Source organism: Borostomias antarcticus (genome assembly GCF_949987555.1).
Source record: "Borostomias antarcticus genome assembly, chromosome: 22".
NCBI lineage: Eukaryota > Metazoa > Chordata > Actinopteri > Stomiiformes > Stomiidae > Borostomias > Borostomias antarcticus.
The window spans coordinates 9,383,597-9,400,796 of record NC_140255.1 but is presented as its reverse complement, the minus strand read 5'-3'; the positions used below and the strand labels follow the sequence as shown (position 1 = coordinate 9,400,796).

Genomic DNA, 17,200 nt, shown 5'->3' with positions numbered 1-17,200 from the left:
CATTATGTTGTGTTTTTGCAGCTGGTGATAGCATGCCAGGTCACTAGCATGGGATGGCGGTTGAATGCACCAGCATGGGATGCTGGTGTCCCCAGCTACCAGCTGTGAAAACACAACACATGCTGTTCTTGATGGTGTCACCAGCATGCATTATGCTGTCTATTATTTTATTTTTTAGCAGGGAACATGTTGGAGGATTATGATTATGAAAGCGGACACTGGGGCAATTTGACATAACATTTAGGAGCCCTTCTCAGTCCTGTTGTCGCATTACGCTCGCTCATGCCAGACATGATGTGATGTTGTCTGGCATGAGCGAGTGTAATGCGACAACAGGACTGAGAATGGCTAAACATTCAGTAGCCTAGGCTAGTTCTGTCAAACTGCCCCCAGTGTCCAGTTTAATAATCATGATCCTCCAACAGGCTGCTCTAACCATAGATCATTATTTATATGTCTATGGCTCGAACCAGTAACCTTTAGTCACTCTAACCTTAGTCTACCCTAAACCTACCCTAAACCTGAATGAAGTCTGGCTTCCAGGCTGTAACCCTACACTAAACCTAAAGGCCTTTGTGTACCCGGTTCCGACGCTTGTATGACGTAACGAAGCTTCGTTCGGATGATCACGTGGTTTTTGCTCAATTGAAGCGAGGCACCAATAGGTTGAAGCGAGGCTGTATCGGTGCGCTTTACTTCAGAAGATCGATACCGTCTCGTGACTACTGGTTCGAGCGTAACACCACTACCATAAGGTATCTATTAATTGGAGACTACTTATTCAGTGCATGCCATTTCATTATAATAGGCCCTATTCATACGGGATATGAATAGTTAAGTCCTGTGTGACTTTGTCAACGTGGCCACTGATGTTGACATTGAGGTATTAATTTCCCAAGCAGTCAGGGAATGTGTATGATGCATAAATGTGAAGCATATTTGCTTTCTTTATTTTAAACATGTTAGATTATTCGTATTTTGTTGTTTTCTGTGAACATTTAAGACGCGTTATAAATAAACATACTAAATTGTTTTATAACTGTTTTAATCCAAATATGCTACATATGTATTATACATAATGAAACGCGTGTTTAGCCTACTCATTAAGTTTGTTTGTTGAATCTTTAAAATCAGTCAGGCTACTGTTTTGTATATTCTCGCCCTGTTCATTTTCACTTAAAAGGAGCATTTGTCAGGGCACGTGCGTCAGTATCCAATAGCCTACAGCAGCTGATTGCATCAGTTTGTGTTGTCATATCCCCAGATATCCTATCTGATCAGCGCGTCCTTCTCTAAAAGCAACGGCAGGTAGCCGGCGGGCTGAAACTTGCCACGTTTTTAGGCATGTATTGACATTCCATCCCAGCAATGTGGTCTCTGTTATTTTGAACACAGAGAAGTCTCAGATCTATGAATGAACACTCGATGTTTTCGATATTTTACTCGAATAGAAATTAATCTATACCGGAATAAAATCATCTTAAACACAACTAGGCTAGGTCTGGGGAGCAGCCAGTCACAATGTCGAAATTCTAATTTATCCTTATGATATGATTGGGAAAGGGGAGTCAGATAAGGTAGGCTGTAATATGTATTATTTGATAGCTTAGCCTACTTTTCAAAATAAAAAGGTGGTGAAAAACACGAACCCAGGAGGAGGAGCCGAATGTTAGTTAAGGTTACTCGATGGGCGTGTCATTTCATTGCGGATATAGTAGATACAGTAGTAGGCGCAGACTCGTGGTGGCCCATGCTTTGTTGTATCGGCGGTAAAACATTGCCAGCTTCATTTCACAAAGTGTTTAATTGAGCCTCAGAGTAGCTCGCTCGTATCTTTGCTCTCTAGGTGCGTGCGTGCTCTTAGGCCACGTGGCTGGTGTTATCCCTTGGGCCGGTGAGTCTGTCAACAAAACTGAATTATGTTCGTGTCCACAGACACGCTACTGAGTCGGAGAAACTCATTTATTTTGTATGTAACGTTACATTATGACAAACCAATTGAGCTAGCTATGTTGGCAATCTAATGTGATTACAATTTGATATAGTCTCACGTTTTGAGCCAGGCGATTGTTTGGGTAACTTCATATTCAGAACACTTCCTAGCTAGCTAGTAACTGTTCAGTTGTGGAGCCCAGTCTGTCTAACGTAGCTAACTGGATGTAACTTCTTGTCATGCCACATTCCTTTTACCTCACGCGTGTAATGTTTCCTCCATTGTTTTATTGGACTGATTCACTTTTTTCTTTCCATCCTACATTAGATGGAGATGGAGAAACAACCCTTACCCAGTGACGATGACGCGTTGGGGACACCAGAGTCCCTGCTTAATGGCAGCCCGTCTGCAGAGAGCACAGACCCATGTGTGCCAGAGCTGGCTGCCAGAGATGGCTGGGACAGTAAAGTGGAGTATTTCTTAGCTCAGGTGGGGTTCAGCGTGGGCCTCGGGAACGTGTGGAGGTTCCCCTATCTGTGCCATCAGAATGGAGGAGGTGAGAACCGCGTCTTGTCAGTGTTCATTGCCGATGATCCCCTGATTACTTTGTGAACATAAAGTTGCTAGCTATCTCTGTTTCAACTATTTGCATTTAAACAATTTGAAGCTAGTTGATTTGAATGTAACTGCCATGAGAAAACAACATATCTGAGTGAAGATGTAAAGGTAGGTAATCATTAAGCACACCACAATCTGATATTTGTATTCTTCCTCCTTCTCTTCCTTTCCTCCTCTGCCTCCCCATCTCTCAGGAGCTTTCCTCCTCTTGTACGTGCTGCTGATGCTCCTGGTGGGCATCCCCCTGTTCTTCCTGGAGCTGGCGGCCGGCCAGGCCATCAGGCAGGGCAGCATCGGTGTGTGGAAGCATATCTCCCCTAAGCTTGCAGGGATTGGCTACTCCAGCTGTGTGGTAAGAAGCACATACTGTACTTCCTGATTCACATACATTGGCCATTGGTAGCAAGGGGAGACAGAACAGCCCAAGATCCTCTTGACTTGTACATTGATTCAGAAAACTTTTTCCCCATCAAATTTAGGCTACATTTGTCATCTTTGACAAGCTCCTCAGTAAAATACATGAAGTAGAAAGGCGTTGGCTCCACTGCAGCCGTCAGCGTCCACTCTCAGCGTCGACATTCTATCTTCAAAAATCAAGAAATGAACCTCGGCAATTCTCTAACATCGGACGGTGGCATCGAACACAACGGCTGCAGTGGAGTCACTGTCATTGATTACAATGGATTCATTTCCTTAGCATCTGATAGTTGATGGTTGACGCTAACGGACCTAGTGGATCCAAGCCGTGAAGTGATATTCAGTGCCTGAGGTTTTGTTTTTTAGACAACTGGAACAACTTGTCCGTATCCTTTTCCTACCTCCACCCTACCCTCGACCCCTGCCTCTATCTGGACCCAGGCACACTCACACTCACGCACACACAGATAGTGTTGCCGATATACCGGTACCAACGGTCTACCGCGGTGCCAAAACGTGACGGTGCCAACTATACTATAAGCTCTATAATACGGTACTACCGCGGAATACAGTAGGCTACTACCGTTGAACACGGCAGGGGGACAATGTTGCCTCTGTTCCCAAATTCACTGGATTCTGCTAATGAGAAGACTGGCTCGCGACACCGTTGTGCAGCTCCCAATTTGTTGACTCGCGCACACATCGCCGCAGTCACTGGCTCGCGACACCATTGTGGCAGCTCCCAATGTGTTGGCTCGCGCATGCATCTCCGCAGTCACGATATATATTGACGTTATCTGTGTTTGTCTGGGCGCGAGCCAGTCTGGTTCTCAGTAGGCTATCGTAATGTCAGAAGCGTTCCCTAGCGAGTCCGCACCATCAAATGTAACATTATTGAAGAAACATAACTCTAAAAGTTTAATATGGTACTACAGTATTTGGGTTTTAAACCAGATAAACAAGGAAACACTATAGATGATGGCCGTCTGTTGAGCAGGCGATGCCGTATAGGCAAAAGAAGGCAACACATCAAACTTAATAAAGCATCTACAATCTCGTCATCCAGACCTTGCACTGGAATACAGACGAGCTTTGAGATTTGGTCATTTGATCTGGTTTTGACTTTCATAAAAGTGAAAGCTAGATAAAGCATGTTGATGTCACTGCCATCAACCAAAACCCAGTGGCCCTCCGCTGACCTTTACTGGTGGTTGGTGATACTACACTTGTGTGTATACATGGCTGATTCAGTAGTGGTTTTAGATATGTGTTTTAAATATTTAATATTATATAATAATTCATAATATGCATAGTATATTTTTACTTACCTATAGAGCTACAATGTAATGCATTAAATGCATGTTATTCATGCACCACTCGTATAAAGTGATTACACCGTACTGTAATGTACTGTAAATACATTGCACCTTCATAAAAATACAACAAATTTTAATGCTTCGGTATCGTGATACTACTTGGTATCGTGATACTTTGGCTGGTATAGTATTGCAGGTCAAATATTGGTATCGTGACAACACTACACACAGACATACACCAGTGTTTGCCATGTCTTTCCTATTATGTTTTTAACCCTTTTTGCTCTGAAAATGTAATTAAATGTAATTTATTGCTCTATAAATGTTCTTAACCGTTGGACAAACATACTCCAGGAGCTTGCTTGATCGTCTCGTTGAGAGGGGTCAGGGAATAATTTTTACTGCTCACTTTTCTGGCCCCTGGGTGATACTGTTTTTTTTTTCTTCCCTCTGGAATATGTAGGGGTGGGTCGTATGCCCACCTCCCTTGTTCTCTGTAAAGCGCATTGTGTTACCTCTGTTTATGAAATGCGCTATACAAATAAAGCTTTGATTGAGTGATTGATTGATATGAAAATCAACGGACAAGAATCGTAGAATCAGTTATGGTGTTAGCTACAGCATTGGCTACAGCATTCAATGACCGTCGGTGTAACCGTTTCCTATAAATGGGAAATACCGTGGCAACGCTTCAAAGGGCAAACGTGTCGTGACATTGATGTTTTGCTGCGATTTTGCCACAGCATTTTCTGTATATAAGAAACGGCTATACTGAAGGTGATTTTAAAAAGGCCTACACACAATTTAAACATTTAATCCAAATTTCAATCAACTGAAACAAGGGTGACTGTTCCCCTTTAATTAGTTTTAATGACAACCTGAATAACTTTGTCACTGAAAAACATTCCCCTCTTTCAGGTATGTTCTTTCGTGGCTCTCTACTACAACGTAATCATCGGCTGGAGCCTCTTCTACCTGGGGAACTCGTTCCAGTACCCCCTGCCGTGGGAGCAGTGCCCTGAACAGGGTAACACCACAGGTAAACTCCCCCACCTCTCATCCAGTCTGCTCATATGCTTGACTGAGATGCTGAAATAGAATAACATCACATAACATGCAATAGAATAGAATAACATCACATAGCATGCAAGAGTTAGATTTAAGAACACAACCTGCGGAGACTTTCCCTTCTTATAGTCCGGGAGCCATGGGGTTGAACCTTGTTTTGTCGGGTGGAATTTTTTTCTTTGCTGTTTCTTGTAGCTTGGGGGTACCTCTTCAAAATACAAGAGGGTGCTCGGTGATATCCCTTGAGCATTTTCAGGTATTAACCCCTTCATGCGCGAAAGAGAGGTAGTCTTCTTCTGTGGTGGTGGCGGTGCTTTGAAGCTTCAACCCAGCATTTGTTAAAATAGAGTCTTTTGCTTAAGTGAAGTTTCATGTTTATCTGACACTTGTAGGCTAAATATGAGCGCCTCTCCTAACTAGGCCGACACCGATTTATTTTGACGGCAAAGTGAATGGACCAGCAAAGGACTGTTGTCTGGCATGAGCGAGCAGAATGCGACAACGGGACTGAGAAGGGCTACATTTCAACCAGACATTCCAGTGAAACCAGGTAGTCAAAATAACTTACCTGATATAAAATTGGCACTGCAAATGCAGGCATTTCTGATGATTTCCTCAGTCCAGTCCGTACACTTAATAATGGCAATTTCGTCTGTCTTCCTCTGCTACTGTTTCAAGAATGCGCGCGCATACTTGTGCTGACTACGCTGTAAAAGGGTCTGTAATTAACAAATATGACCCAAGCTCGTTACATAACTTCTACAACATCCAGTGACAAAACATGTCAGGTACCTTGGTATATCCACACCAAGGATTGAACTCACAACCTTCACGGTGATAGGCAGTGCACTATCCACTCAGCCACCACTGACCTGGGAAATCTGTTGAGTCTTTTTGTTTTGATGTTCTGGGACCACTGCCTCTTGTGGTAGCAACATAGAACTGCAGGTCAACAACGCCAACAGGGACAGAGGAAGAGAGGAAGGGAGCGACAAAAAGGATTCCCTCTTCTAGGTGTCGGCTTATAGCCTAACACAAAAAAAAAACATAACTAATGTGTGGTGTAATTATAACTGATCATTCTCTACATACTACACATCTTCTCCCAGAATTCACCTCGGTAGAAAGATATTGGGGGTACCTCTTCAAAATACAGGAGGGTGCTCGGTGATATCCCTTGAGCATTTTCAGATATTAACCCCTTCATGCCTGAAAATGCCAAAATCACACAAAAATAGAGACTTATGATATTGCATGCATTATAGGATTAAATGCATCAAATGGATCGTCTACAATGACTATTAATAAAGGAGGTCATGTATTCTAAATGAATACTGCAGAGGCGTAGCCAGAAATCATCTGGTGGGTGGGCGGTGGCAAAAAAAATGGGTGGGCAACGAAGCACAATTTATGCCCCAAGTTATGGTAATAATATTACGTATTAGGGTCTTGAGCATCCTACCCTGATACATGTATAGAACATTGTGCATGGGAAACTTTAAAGCTGCATTTCTTGGAGCTACAAGGAGTTTCACTGGATCATCTTCAGGATGTAGTCTGGAACCAGTTTGACATCTTCTGGTAGGTGGATTGGGATCAGTGCCCTGTTACTAGTGTCCTTTTTCCGTCCAAATTCCTCTGGGTTCATTGCAGGTGGCAGATTGTTATTGAGATTTCACCACAGGTACGCTTGGAAGTGGGCCCTCTTTACATTTTCAGTGAACTCTTCCTTTGTTGGAGGTATAGCAGCTAGATTTGGTGAAGACGTGTCCTTTCCCGTTCTTTTTTCCCCAGACAAGTAGCCTTGTGTGTGTCATGTCCCTGCTCTCCGTTATGCCATAACAGGCTGAGATGAAGGCCTGCATGTCTATTACTACATGCGGGCAAGATGAGAAAACGGTCATGTCACACAAGAATATCTAGGCCCATAGAAACCTGTCATTATGTTGTTATCCACACTCAGTGAAGGAATGTGCTGCCAGCTCCCCCACCACGTACTTCTGGTTCCGGAAGGCTCTGGACATCACCGACTCCATCAACGAGACGGGCCAGTTCAACCCCATCATCACCTGCTGCCTACTGGGTGCCTGGACCATTGTTTGCCTTGGCATGTTCAAGGGCATCAAGTCCTCTGCCAAGGTACTGTGGGGGTGTGGGGATCCAAGGCCCTCTTTTGTGCCCATTAAAAGACCATAACAATTATGATTTGATCTCCTAAAACTGGTCACCCAACATATATTATCTTAGCTCAATCCATTTTCCGAAGTAAAGCTCACGTTAAAAGATTTTAGCATTTTCGCATTTACTTAAATTTCAAAAGTTAAATGTGATGGCTTCAAAACCGATTTTTAAACAATTCCGTCGTTGCGTTGACAAACTCGCCCCAGTTAGTTTCAAATAATTTTCAGTAGTTATTTTCATTTTAACCCTCTTTGCACAGCCTACGCCAACGTCTGTCGTCTTCCTGTTTACATGGTAGCCTTTGTTAGGAAAGCTGGGTAGAGAATCTAGCGTAGGTGGATTAGAGAATATAGCGCATGAGTTCACCGGATGATTCAACAAAAATAATATAAAATAATAACGACTGAAAATCATTTGAAACTAACTGGGGCGCGTTTGTCAGCACAACGATGGAACAATTAAAAAAAATGTTTTAAAGCCATCACGTTCAACTTTTGAAATGTAAGTCAAACGTGAAAATGCAAATGTCTTTTAGTGTGAGCTTTGCTTCGGAAAATGGATTGCGGTATTGTGATATAGGCTGGGTGACTATCTTAAGGAAATCAAATCATATTTAGACTGGGATAGTCCTTTAACAACCCTGGGGCCATGAAGAAGAGTGAAACACTTGTGACATTTGGCTCCAAACCTGGGAGTTTTAATTCAGAACGTCCTTGGAAGGGTTGAACTTGAACTATTGTTGGGCGTAACTTTGCTGTTGCTCAATTCACTGGAGTTGGCTTGTGACCTGCATCTCAGCCTTCTTTCCAGATGAGTGCCCAGCAGTCATTCAACAACCTCATATTTGCAGAGTAAACCGTGGTGTTTGTGTTTGATGAGTCATATCCAGGAAGCATGTTAACCAAAAAAGCCTATTGCAATGTTTTTGTTAATTGTGAATGATAGCATGGCAAGTGATATACAATCCAAATCTTATATACTGTATATGTTTTTCATATATAAGGACTATATACTGAAAAATCACACTGACCCTTGACAGTTTTAAATAGATTTTTTTAAATGCCTTCTCGGTTCTAGAACTGGTTCCAAATACTTGACATGATGAATGTTCTAGTCTTGGCTGTTGTATACCAACCCACAAGCCATCTTCTTAGGCCCTGACTCCACCCTCTCCTCTCTTCTCCTCCCAGGTCATGTATTTCTCCTCTGTCTTCCCTTACCTGGTGCTACTGATCTTCCTCATCCGAGGGCTCCTATTGGACGGGGCTTCTGAGGGCATTCGCTACATGTTCTACCCCAAGGTAGGCGTCTGTCGCCTACTGCCGATCTACATGAAGAATAGTGTTTTATTGTTTGCTTGCATCTATACGATCGGTAACATTTTAAGTCGTTTCATGTCATGCCAATTGAATTGAAACCGAGGTGTTGAGGTACAGAGAAGGGAAATCTTCTATAAGATTACGATGCCAAACCCCAAACATATTTTGGGGACAGCATGGAAAGTGATATACTGTACAAAAGAAAATCTGATATTTTGTATATGTTTTTGATATATTGAACAATCACATTGTCCCTTGTGAACCCGTTAGTGTTTGTTCAGACTCATGTTTTTGAAATGTTAAGCGTTGAAGTGAAGTGTTAACGGCGCTGGCTAGACACGGTCACAATCAGCCACTAAACGTGTCTGCTCTCGTAAGACACAAATTCACTTCTACTATATTTGTGTCCATTTTCCTGACGGGGTCTTTTCCTCGTCAGCTGGAGATCTGGGGCAGCGTGCAGGTGTGGCGGCAGGCGGCCACGCAGGTGTTCTTCGCCCTGGGCCTGGGCTTCGGCTCGGTCATCGCCTACTCCTCCTACAACCCAAAGAACAACAACTGCCACCGCGACGCCTTCACCGTCTCCACCATCAACTTCCTCACCTCGGTGCTGGCCACGCTGGTGGTGTTCGCCGTGCTGGGCTTCCGAGCCAAAACCTTCGCCCTGAAGTGTGTCAAAGGGTGTGTGTCTGTATTTGTAAAGAATGTTGATAAAGGAAAGTTGTTAAATGTCCTTGACCTTGTATTGTTAAAACACTTCACCCACTGTGTCAACAGTGCCAGCCTGATAGGCTGTGTATAGCATGTGGGCTTTATTCACACAGCCCGTTTCTCACAACGTGTCGGCCCAGTACTGAACATCGTCCGCTCATGCGGTTTTCTATTATCTTATTTTCCCACCCAGGAATGTGGAGATTCTGCAGTCGCTCTCTGTGAACGGGAGCCAGTGGCCCACCTTTAACATGAGCGACCCTGGCTCCGTGTCCCTGGAGGAGTACTCCAGCTGGTACAGTCTCCACGGAAAACACGTGCCCGGCAACCTCACTGCCTGCAGCCTGGAGGAGGAGATGAACAAGGTAAAGGATCAAAAACTTTTTGTTTGTTTGTTGCTTTTCTCTCTTCAGACTTTAAGTCCCTCTCCTCCCTCTTTGTTTTTGTATCGCAAGTGACTACTTTCCCTCTTCGTTTGTAAGTCAGCCTAACCTCACAGTTCCCACATCCAAGTTCTCTGTGAGGAGCTAAAATATCTCTAATACAAATGTTTTTCTCTCTCACTTTGTTTCCGTTTTCCCTCTCTGCTGTCTTTTCCACTCTCTATCTTTGTATTTGTTTTTCCCCCTCTCTCTGTCTCTCTTCTCTCTCTCTTTCTCTTTCTCTCTGTCTCTCTTCTCTCTCCCTCTCTCTCTCTCTCTCTCTCTCTGCCAGGGTGTGGAGGGTACAGGCCTTGCCTTCATAGCCTTCACGGAGGCCATGTCTCTGTTCCCAGGCAGTCCGTTCTGGTCGGCTCTCTTCTTCCTCATGCTGCTCAACCTGGGCCTCAGCACCATGTTTGGCACCATGGAGGGCATCCTCACACCCCTCACAGACAACTTCAAAACACTCGCCAACAACAAGACTAAACTCACAGGTAAAGTGCCTGTGTGTCTGTGTGCCTGTGTGTCTGTGTGTCTGTGTGTGTGTGTGTGTGTGTGTGTGTGTGTGTGTGTGTGTTCCAATCCAACTTGGAACTTCTCCGACAGTCTGAATGGAAAAGCATTTCTGAAGTGGATACATGTTGGATACACTAGTTCTAAATGAATAATTTAATTACATATAATTACATAACCAAGACTTTGATGAACAACTTTCACATTGACAAAACAATTCATCACTATTGTTTATGGTGTATTTTTACAACATCTGTGACGGAAGAAAAAATAGTCTTTGTAACTTTTGTGTTTGTAGATCTGTTTACAGGCCGAATATGGTACTGCCCAAACTATTGATGGCCTATAAATGTAGCTGTGATTGTCCTACAAATACTTACTTTGGAGTAAGTGTGTGTTAAGTTGATGAAATTTAGATAAGTATCAGACAACACCAAAATCGCAAAGCTGAAAAAAATTCAGCACGCACCTAAGGGGGTTAATAATTATATTCATACATATGTATCTTTTTATGTTAAATTGATGGCCTTGGGACACCAAATTTACAAGTCACGTCTTGGACCCATGCAAATGATTATTTGATCTGCCTCTTTGCGCACAAAGCTGACAGTGGTGACGTTGTGTGGTGTGTGTGTGACGTTGCTGGAACTGTTTGTAATTTGAGCTGCAGCAGCAGGCAGGGTGTGAGTCGAGAGCAATGGCAGAGAGAAGCAACCACCTTTTCCTTTTGTTCTCAAGCAGGACTAGTTGTTGTTGAAACTAGACTTGAAGAGATGGACTTCAACAAAATATAAGATGTTATAAGATGTTATGTCCATGAATGAAATACCGAGTGATCAAAAAACCTCTCCGCTAATATACATTATTCATACTTGGCCTACATATTTGCTAAGTGGTGAAAAGTGTTGTCCATGACATTGTATGCAAATAACGGTGTCGGAGAGACTCACGTAACTGCGAAGACTTTTCGATCATGCATAAGCCCCAAACTAGCCAACAAGTCATCACAACATCCCCTTTACCCACCAGAAATTAATTAATGCATAATGCACATGCATCTCTATATAGCAAAGTCACGACTTTATACAGAGACTTTGTTTTTCTTTTTTAATAAAAGTAGCAAAATTCAGGACTTTTTACCAGTATCGAAAGAAAAAATAACACTTTTCTTTCCTCGTCCGACTGTGTGTAGAGTCTTGATATAATACAGGAGTATGGCTCTGTGTGGAGAGTCTTGATATAATACAGGAGTATGGCTCTGTGTGGAGAGTCTTGATATAATACAGGAGTATGACTGTGTGGAGAGTCTTGATATAATACAGGAGTATGGCTCTGTGTGGAGAGTCTTGATATAATACAGGAGTATAGCTCTGTGTGGAGAGTCTTGATATAATACAGGAGTATGGCTCTGTGTGGAGAGTCTTGATATAATACAGGAGTATGGCTCTGTGTGTAGAGTCTTGATATAATACAGGAGTATGGCTCTGTGTGGAGAGTCTTGATATAATACAGGAGGAGTATGGCTCTGTGTGGAGAGTCTTGATATAATACAGGAGTATGGCTCTGTGTGGAGAGTCTTGATATAATACAGGAGTATGGCTCTGTGTGGAGAGTCTTGATATAATACAGGAGTATGGCTCTGTGTGGAGAGTCTTGATATAATACAGGAGTATGGCTCTGTGTGGAGAGTCTTGATATAATACAGGAGTATGGCTCTGTGTGGAGCGTCTTGATATAATACAGGAGTATGGCTCTGTGTGGAGAGTCTTGATATAATACAGGAGTATGGCTCTGTGTGGAGAGTCTTGATATAATACAGGAGTATGGCTCTGTGTGGAGAGTCTTCATATAATACAGGAGTATGGCTCTGTGGAGCGTGCAAACTGAGCTTCAATGAACCATCAGCAGCAGCAGGTCAACTAAAAAATAAACACATTTCGGCTGTAGCCTTCAGTGTTTGAAACCACTTGTTCATTGTAATATTTTGAACCCAGCGCCCAAGGTTTTTGTCCACTATGGGCTGTTTTAGTTGAGCACTCCGATGTCTCACTAACGTGTCCCTGTCCCCTCCTCAGTGTGCAGCTGTGTGATTGGCTTCCTGCTGGGCCTGCTCTTCACCCAGCGCTGTGGGAACTACTTTGTCATGATGTTTGACGACTACTCTGCCACTCTGCCCCTCATCATCGTGGTGGTGTTCGAGGCCTTCAGCGTGTCCTGGGTGTATGGAGCTGACCGGTGAGGCCCCCGACACTGACCTCCCACATCATATCACATGACTGCATATTACCTGTTCTGAAAGAGGGAAATGTGTTTGTTTTTGAAGGAACTTGATCTTGATTGTACCTGATCAGGGGTACTCTTTATTTCTTTAATGATTTTACACTCATCTCTTCCTTCCTGTGGACTCCAGGTTCCTTGACGACATTGAGAAGATGCTGGGCTGGCGCCCCCATGTGGTCTACAAGTACCTGTGGAAGTATGTGTGTCTGCTGGCCATGCTGGGGCTGCTGGGAGCCAGTCTGGTGAGGATGTTCTTCAAACGGCCCACCTACACCGCATGGAACCAGGAAACGGTGAGGAAGGAGGGGGCTGTGCTGTTGTTTTTTCTACCAGTGCATGACTGACCTTCATTGATTTAAACTGGATCCTATCCAGGGAATCTGTACCAACTTAGTCCCCACATATGCAGCACAAGGACTGTACTTGTTTTCTATCCACTTTAGAAGTACTGTACACAATTATATAAAATTACATAATAGTACAATATATAATTTACTGTACTTACTGCCTATGCCACTTGAGAACTGCAATACGATATAAACGATACAATCCTCTATAATTGACTGCGTACTGTATATGTAATTGTATGAGTGACTTTGTTATTTGGTGTCTGCCGAGTTCAGCTATGCTGCTAATATCCCCTTGCTGTCACAGTAGGAGCTACGATTTATAATTGCTGTGTTTTCCGCAGGCGTCAGAGGAGGTCCTGGAGTATCCAGACTGGGCCTTGACTGTCCTGACTAGCCTGATCATTTTCGCCACGTTGCCTGTTCCCATCGGCTACCTCCACGCCACTCTGAAGAGCAGGAGGAGAGGGGACCCACACGTGGAGGCTGTTGCCTACAGTAAGTGTGCGACCGACGAGTCACACATTCCATGAGCTGCTCCATTGGAGGAATACGGGATCTTCCATGAATGGTGCTTTCCCATTGGGCGCGGGGTGTATAAGCCCCTCCCACAAAGGGAAGAAGAGACAGGTTTTGTCATGAAGGGAACATAAGGGAAGCACAACAGGACTTACAAAGACTGTATATCGAGAAATGGATTTCAAAATTTGAATGCTTGATCGTGCACATGATTACAAATCCCCAGAAACCAGCGATGTGAATTATTTTGTGAATTTATTTGTTTTCACCATATTGGAACAAGAGCAAATCATGAACTTGTAAGAATATATAGCATACATCCACTGACTGCATGTATTGTATCTTCTGACTTTAAGCCATATTTGGATATTAATATATTATTTCAATACCCATTTGTTTATCCTGTTAAAAACTAAAGTGAACAATGTTTTGTGGAAAATACTTTTAAGTGGGAAGGTATTCTCAAATGTTCAATATTCACAACCAACATCAGGTACTTAACGGAGATAAGTTTTCTGTGTTTGTGGTGTGGAGGTTTCGTGTTTGATCATCTAATTGATCTTCACACTTGTAATTAATCTTTGATCATTTGGAAATAGATTTCTGGCATGGATTACACTTATCAACATGCTCTTATTGATGAAGCCTACCTCTGTCTTGCCAAAATTCAGACATTGTGCCATGGAGTGATGATTCAAGAGCTTTGTACCATAATGCTGTGTATCAATGCATCTGTTTATTAACTTGGTTAACACAATACAAACAATACTACTTTTATTTTTCACGACATCTTCACCTTTAGCTTCTACCAAACATTCAATAAGATACATGCAAATAGTGCCTTTGTTCATTTTGTATATACTCTGTATTTTTGGGGATGAGTTGAGCAAAGAACAGAACTTACATTCCACTGTGGTTTTACTAACCAGAATTATATTGAGTGTCATAAAACATGTTTGTAAAATACTTTTAGTGAGAAAATGTAATATAATGCGCGCACATTGTTTAATATATGTTCTGCCTTTTAAGTGTCACCTTTTGTGTGTTTTAAATATTGAGTTGCCTAAATAGCTAGAATTATTGTAGAATGTCATCTCTTGGGATTATAATTGAAATGTTGATTCTCTTGGCTGTACTGTATGATCAGAAATGACATTGTTGTTTATTTATGCTGTGTTCATGTACAGGATGCCTTTTAGATGTACATTTCTCTTGTAGTCAACATGTGGCCTTTGTTTTACACCAAAGTTGAATTAAAATGTTCACCTGAAAAAGTAACTGTTACAGCTAACATACAGAAGTATGTAAAACTTGTAAATAAAAAAAATAAAAATGTATTTGCGACTGTGCTTGTTAAATAAATACCTTGCAAAGCAAAACCCTTGGCTGTTTGTGGTTCTACGGGAGCTTCTTTCACAGTTTAATTGTATTCATTTGTAAACACTTTAACTGAGAACACCTACAGGTCATATAGTACATGAACTATTTGATTGGAGTACTTTAGTCTGTCTGGAGACACGTGGGTGGGGTTGGCACTTGTGGGACTTCAAAGTGTTCGTTGGAAATGGCAATATTTAACATCTAATTACCCGGATGTGTGCTCAGTAAAGTCATCATCTTGGGAGTGACTTTACAAAGCTATGAATGTATGGCTATTTACATACACAACAATATTTACATCGTTACACAGCTAATCATAACACTAGGAATATATTGGGGTTCTTTGTATGTTTTGGGGACTTGTTTATGCTATCTTCCAGGTTAACATGGGGCGGTCCTCTGTTTGGAGATGGTAATGCCAGGGGAGTGTGGTTGTCCTGGATGCAGATCCTGATCCATCACCCAGGGACAATAGTGCAGGAGAAGAGTAATCAGAGGGAGGCTGAAGAGATCACACCTGGAAGAGGAGAGAGTGGCTGGTGCTGACATCAGGTAGGCTGGATGATCAGGATCAAGTGGTTTCTATATTTGATTGTGCACATAGCTGTAAATATGTTTGTGTACTTATATTTACAAGGACAATAGGTGATGATATCGATGACTAGCATTTAATAGTCAAAAAATTGCAAGTATAATTGTCAGCCCTACATAGTGGCTATTTATTTTTACAATTTTATTTATTAATGTCCCTCAGCGCTTTGAGCATTCTGCCTCGAGCATCTGGAAAGAACTATATAAATAGAAATGTATTCTCATTATTATTAATTTATTTTTCAAAGGTTGACTTGCTGGTAGTGCACAGTATGGCTGCCTTCCTGGCCGGTCTGGAGCTGCTGTGTCTGGTTCTGGTTCTGTCTCCGTGCCGGTCCCAGAACACACAGACCCAGTCTGAGCAGTGGATCCATGCCCACCGTGCCCTCGCCGCCCTGCCACTCCCTGCTGCCCGCGTAGGGCAGGGACCTGGAGTGGGGGACAGCCTCGTCACCTCCCAGCACATATGTGAGTCACAATACAATACAATACAATGTTGTCACTTGTTATCAGAACAACTGAAATTTGGAAGACAGGTTCTTGGGGAAGAAAGACGCTGTACTGTACAGTAAATGCCATTTTCAGAGGGGCTCTAAAAGAAAAATTAATGAGGGATTGTAATGATACTAGTAAGCCATATTTACAAGTTACAAGTTAGGCTTTCAGCAGACAGCATTATTCAGAGTGACTTAGAAAGTGCATACAAGTTAAGTAGCCTATGTAAACATCCATATATCACAATATTGTCGAAGATTGAGCGATGTATTGCCGAGTAACACACACACACATACACACAGCAGTGCCTCGAAATGTACTAGATTGACTGAGCCCACACTGCTTCTGTAGCCAAGAGCAACGAAAACCTGGGGATATTCATCGCTGCTGCCATAGGGATCGTTACTTTAATGGCCGTGGTCTACTGCATCTACAATAAGTTCTACACCAAGCACCGGTACCTGCACACACCACTTTATGATGACCAAGGTAACTGGACCATTCTCAGTATGTTCTGTTCGCATTTGAATGACCGGAAACCAATGATAAATGGATGTTTAAGTTACATCCGGACAGATGTATTATTATTGAATTTCTTACTCACTCTCTCTCCCTCTCTCTCTCTTTCTCTAGACTTAACCCTTGACCTCCCCAAGCCAGCCTCAGTCATGTTCCATGGCTCTGTGGGAGCGAAGGACAGAGACAGAGAGGTGTGGAGAGTTAGTAACGCCTCCCTCTCTGACACGCCCTCCATCATCACCATCCCACCCAGCCTGTCCCCTCCTCCCTCCATCCTCCCCTACCCTCCCCTCTTCCTCTCGTCCTACCACCTCAGAACCATATCAGCCAGGGATCTGCAGAGGAGCTTTGTCTAAGTTCAGACAACCAGTCAGCGGGGGAGTTATCACTTCAATAGGCCATGTTTAAATCTGACCAATCCCATAAGAAGTGTAATAATGGGTTTGTTAGCTTGGTTTCTATCTTTGCACAGTGTCATGGCATAAGTTGACATTTTTTGTGTTCGTACACCCCTGAATTAACCATTGCATAATTAACATACAATAAACTCAGAAATACTGCTTCGTAATTT

The 17,200-nt window shown here is 42.8% G+C and overlaps 1 protein-coding gene across 1 annotated transcript; it reads left to right on the top strand.

The window, feature by feature from the left end:
- Nucleotides 1-2,362: 2,362 nt before the first annotated feature.
- On the top strand, nucleotides 2,363-13,871 carry slc6a16b (solute carrier family 6 member 16b; the record flags this gene model as incomplete). The annotated part of the gene is made up of 11 exons (XM_084456042.1): nucleotides 2,363-2,489; nucleotides 2,746-2,903; nucleotides 5,203-5,323; nucleotides 7,316-7,491; nucleotides 8,724-8,834; nucleotides 9,292-9,533; nucleotides 9,757-9,928; nucleotides 10,278-10,479; nucleotides 12,574-12,733; nucleotides 12,909-13,071; nucleotides 13,470-13,871. Coding segments are annotated over 11 exons (1,821 nt in total), but the record flags the coding sequence as incomplete, so codon positions are not given.
- Nucleotides 13,872-17,200: the final 3,329 nt, after the last annotated feature.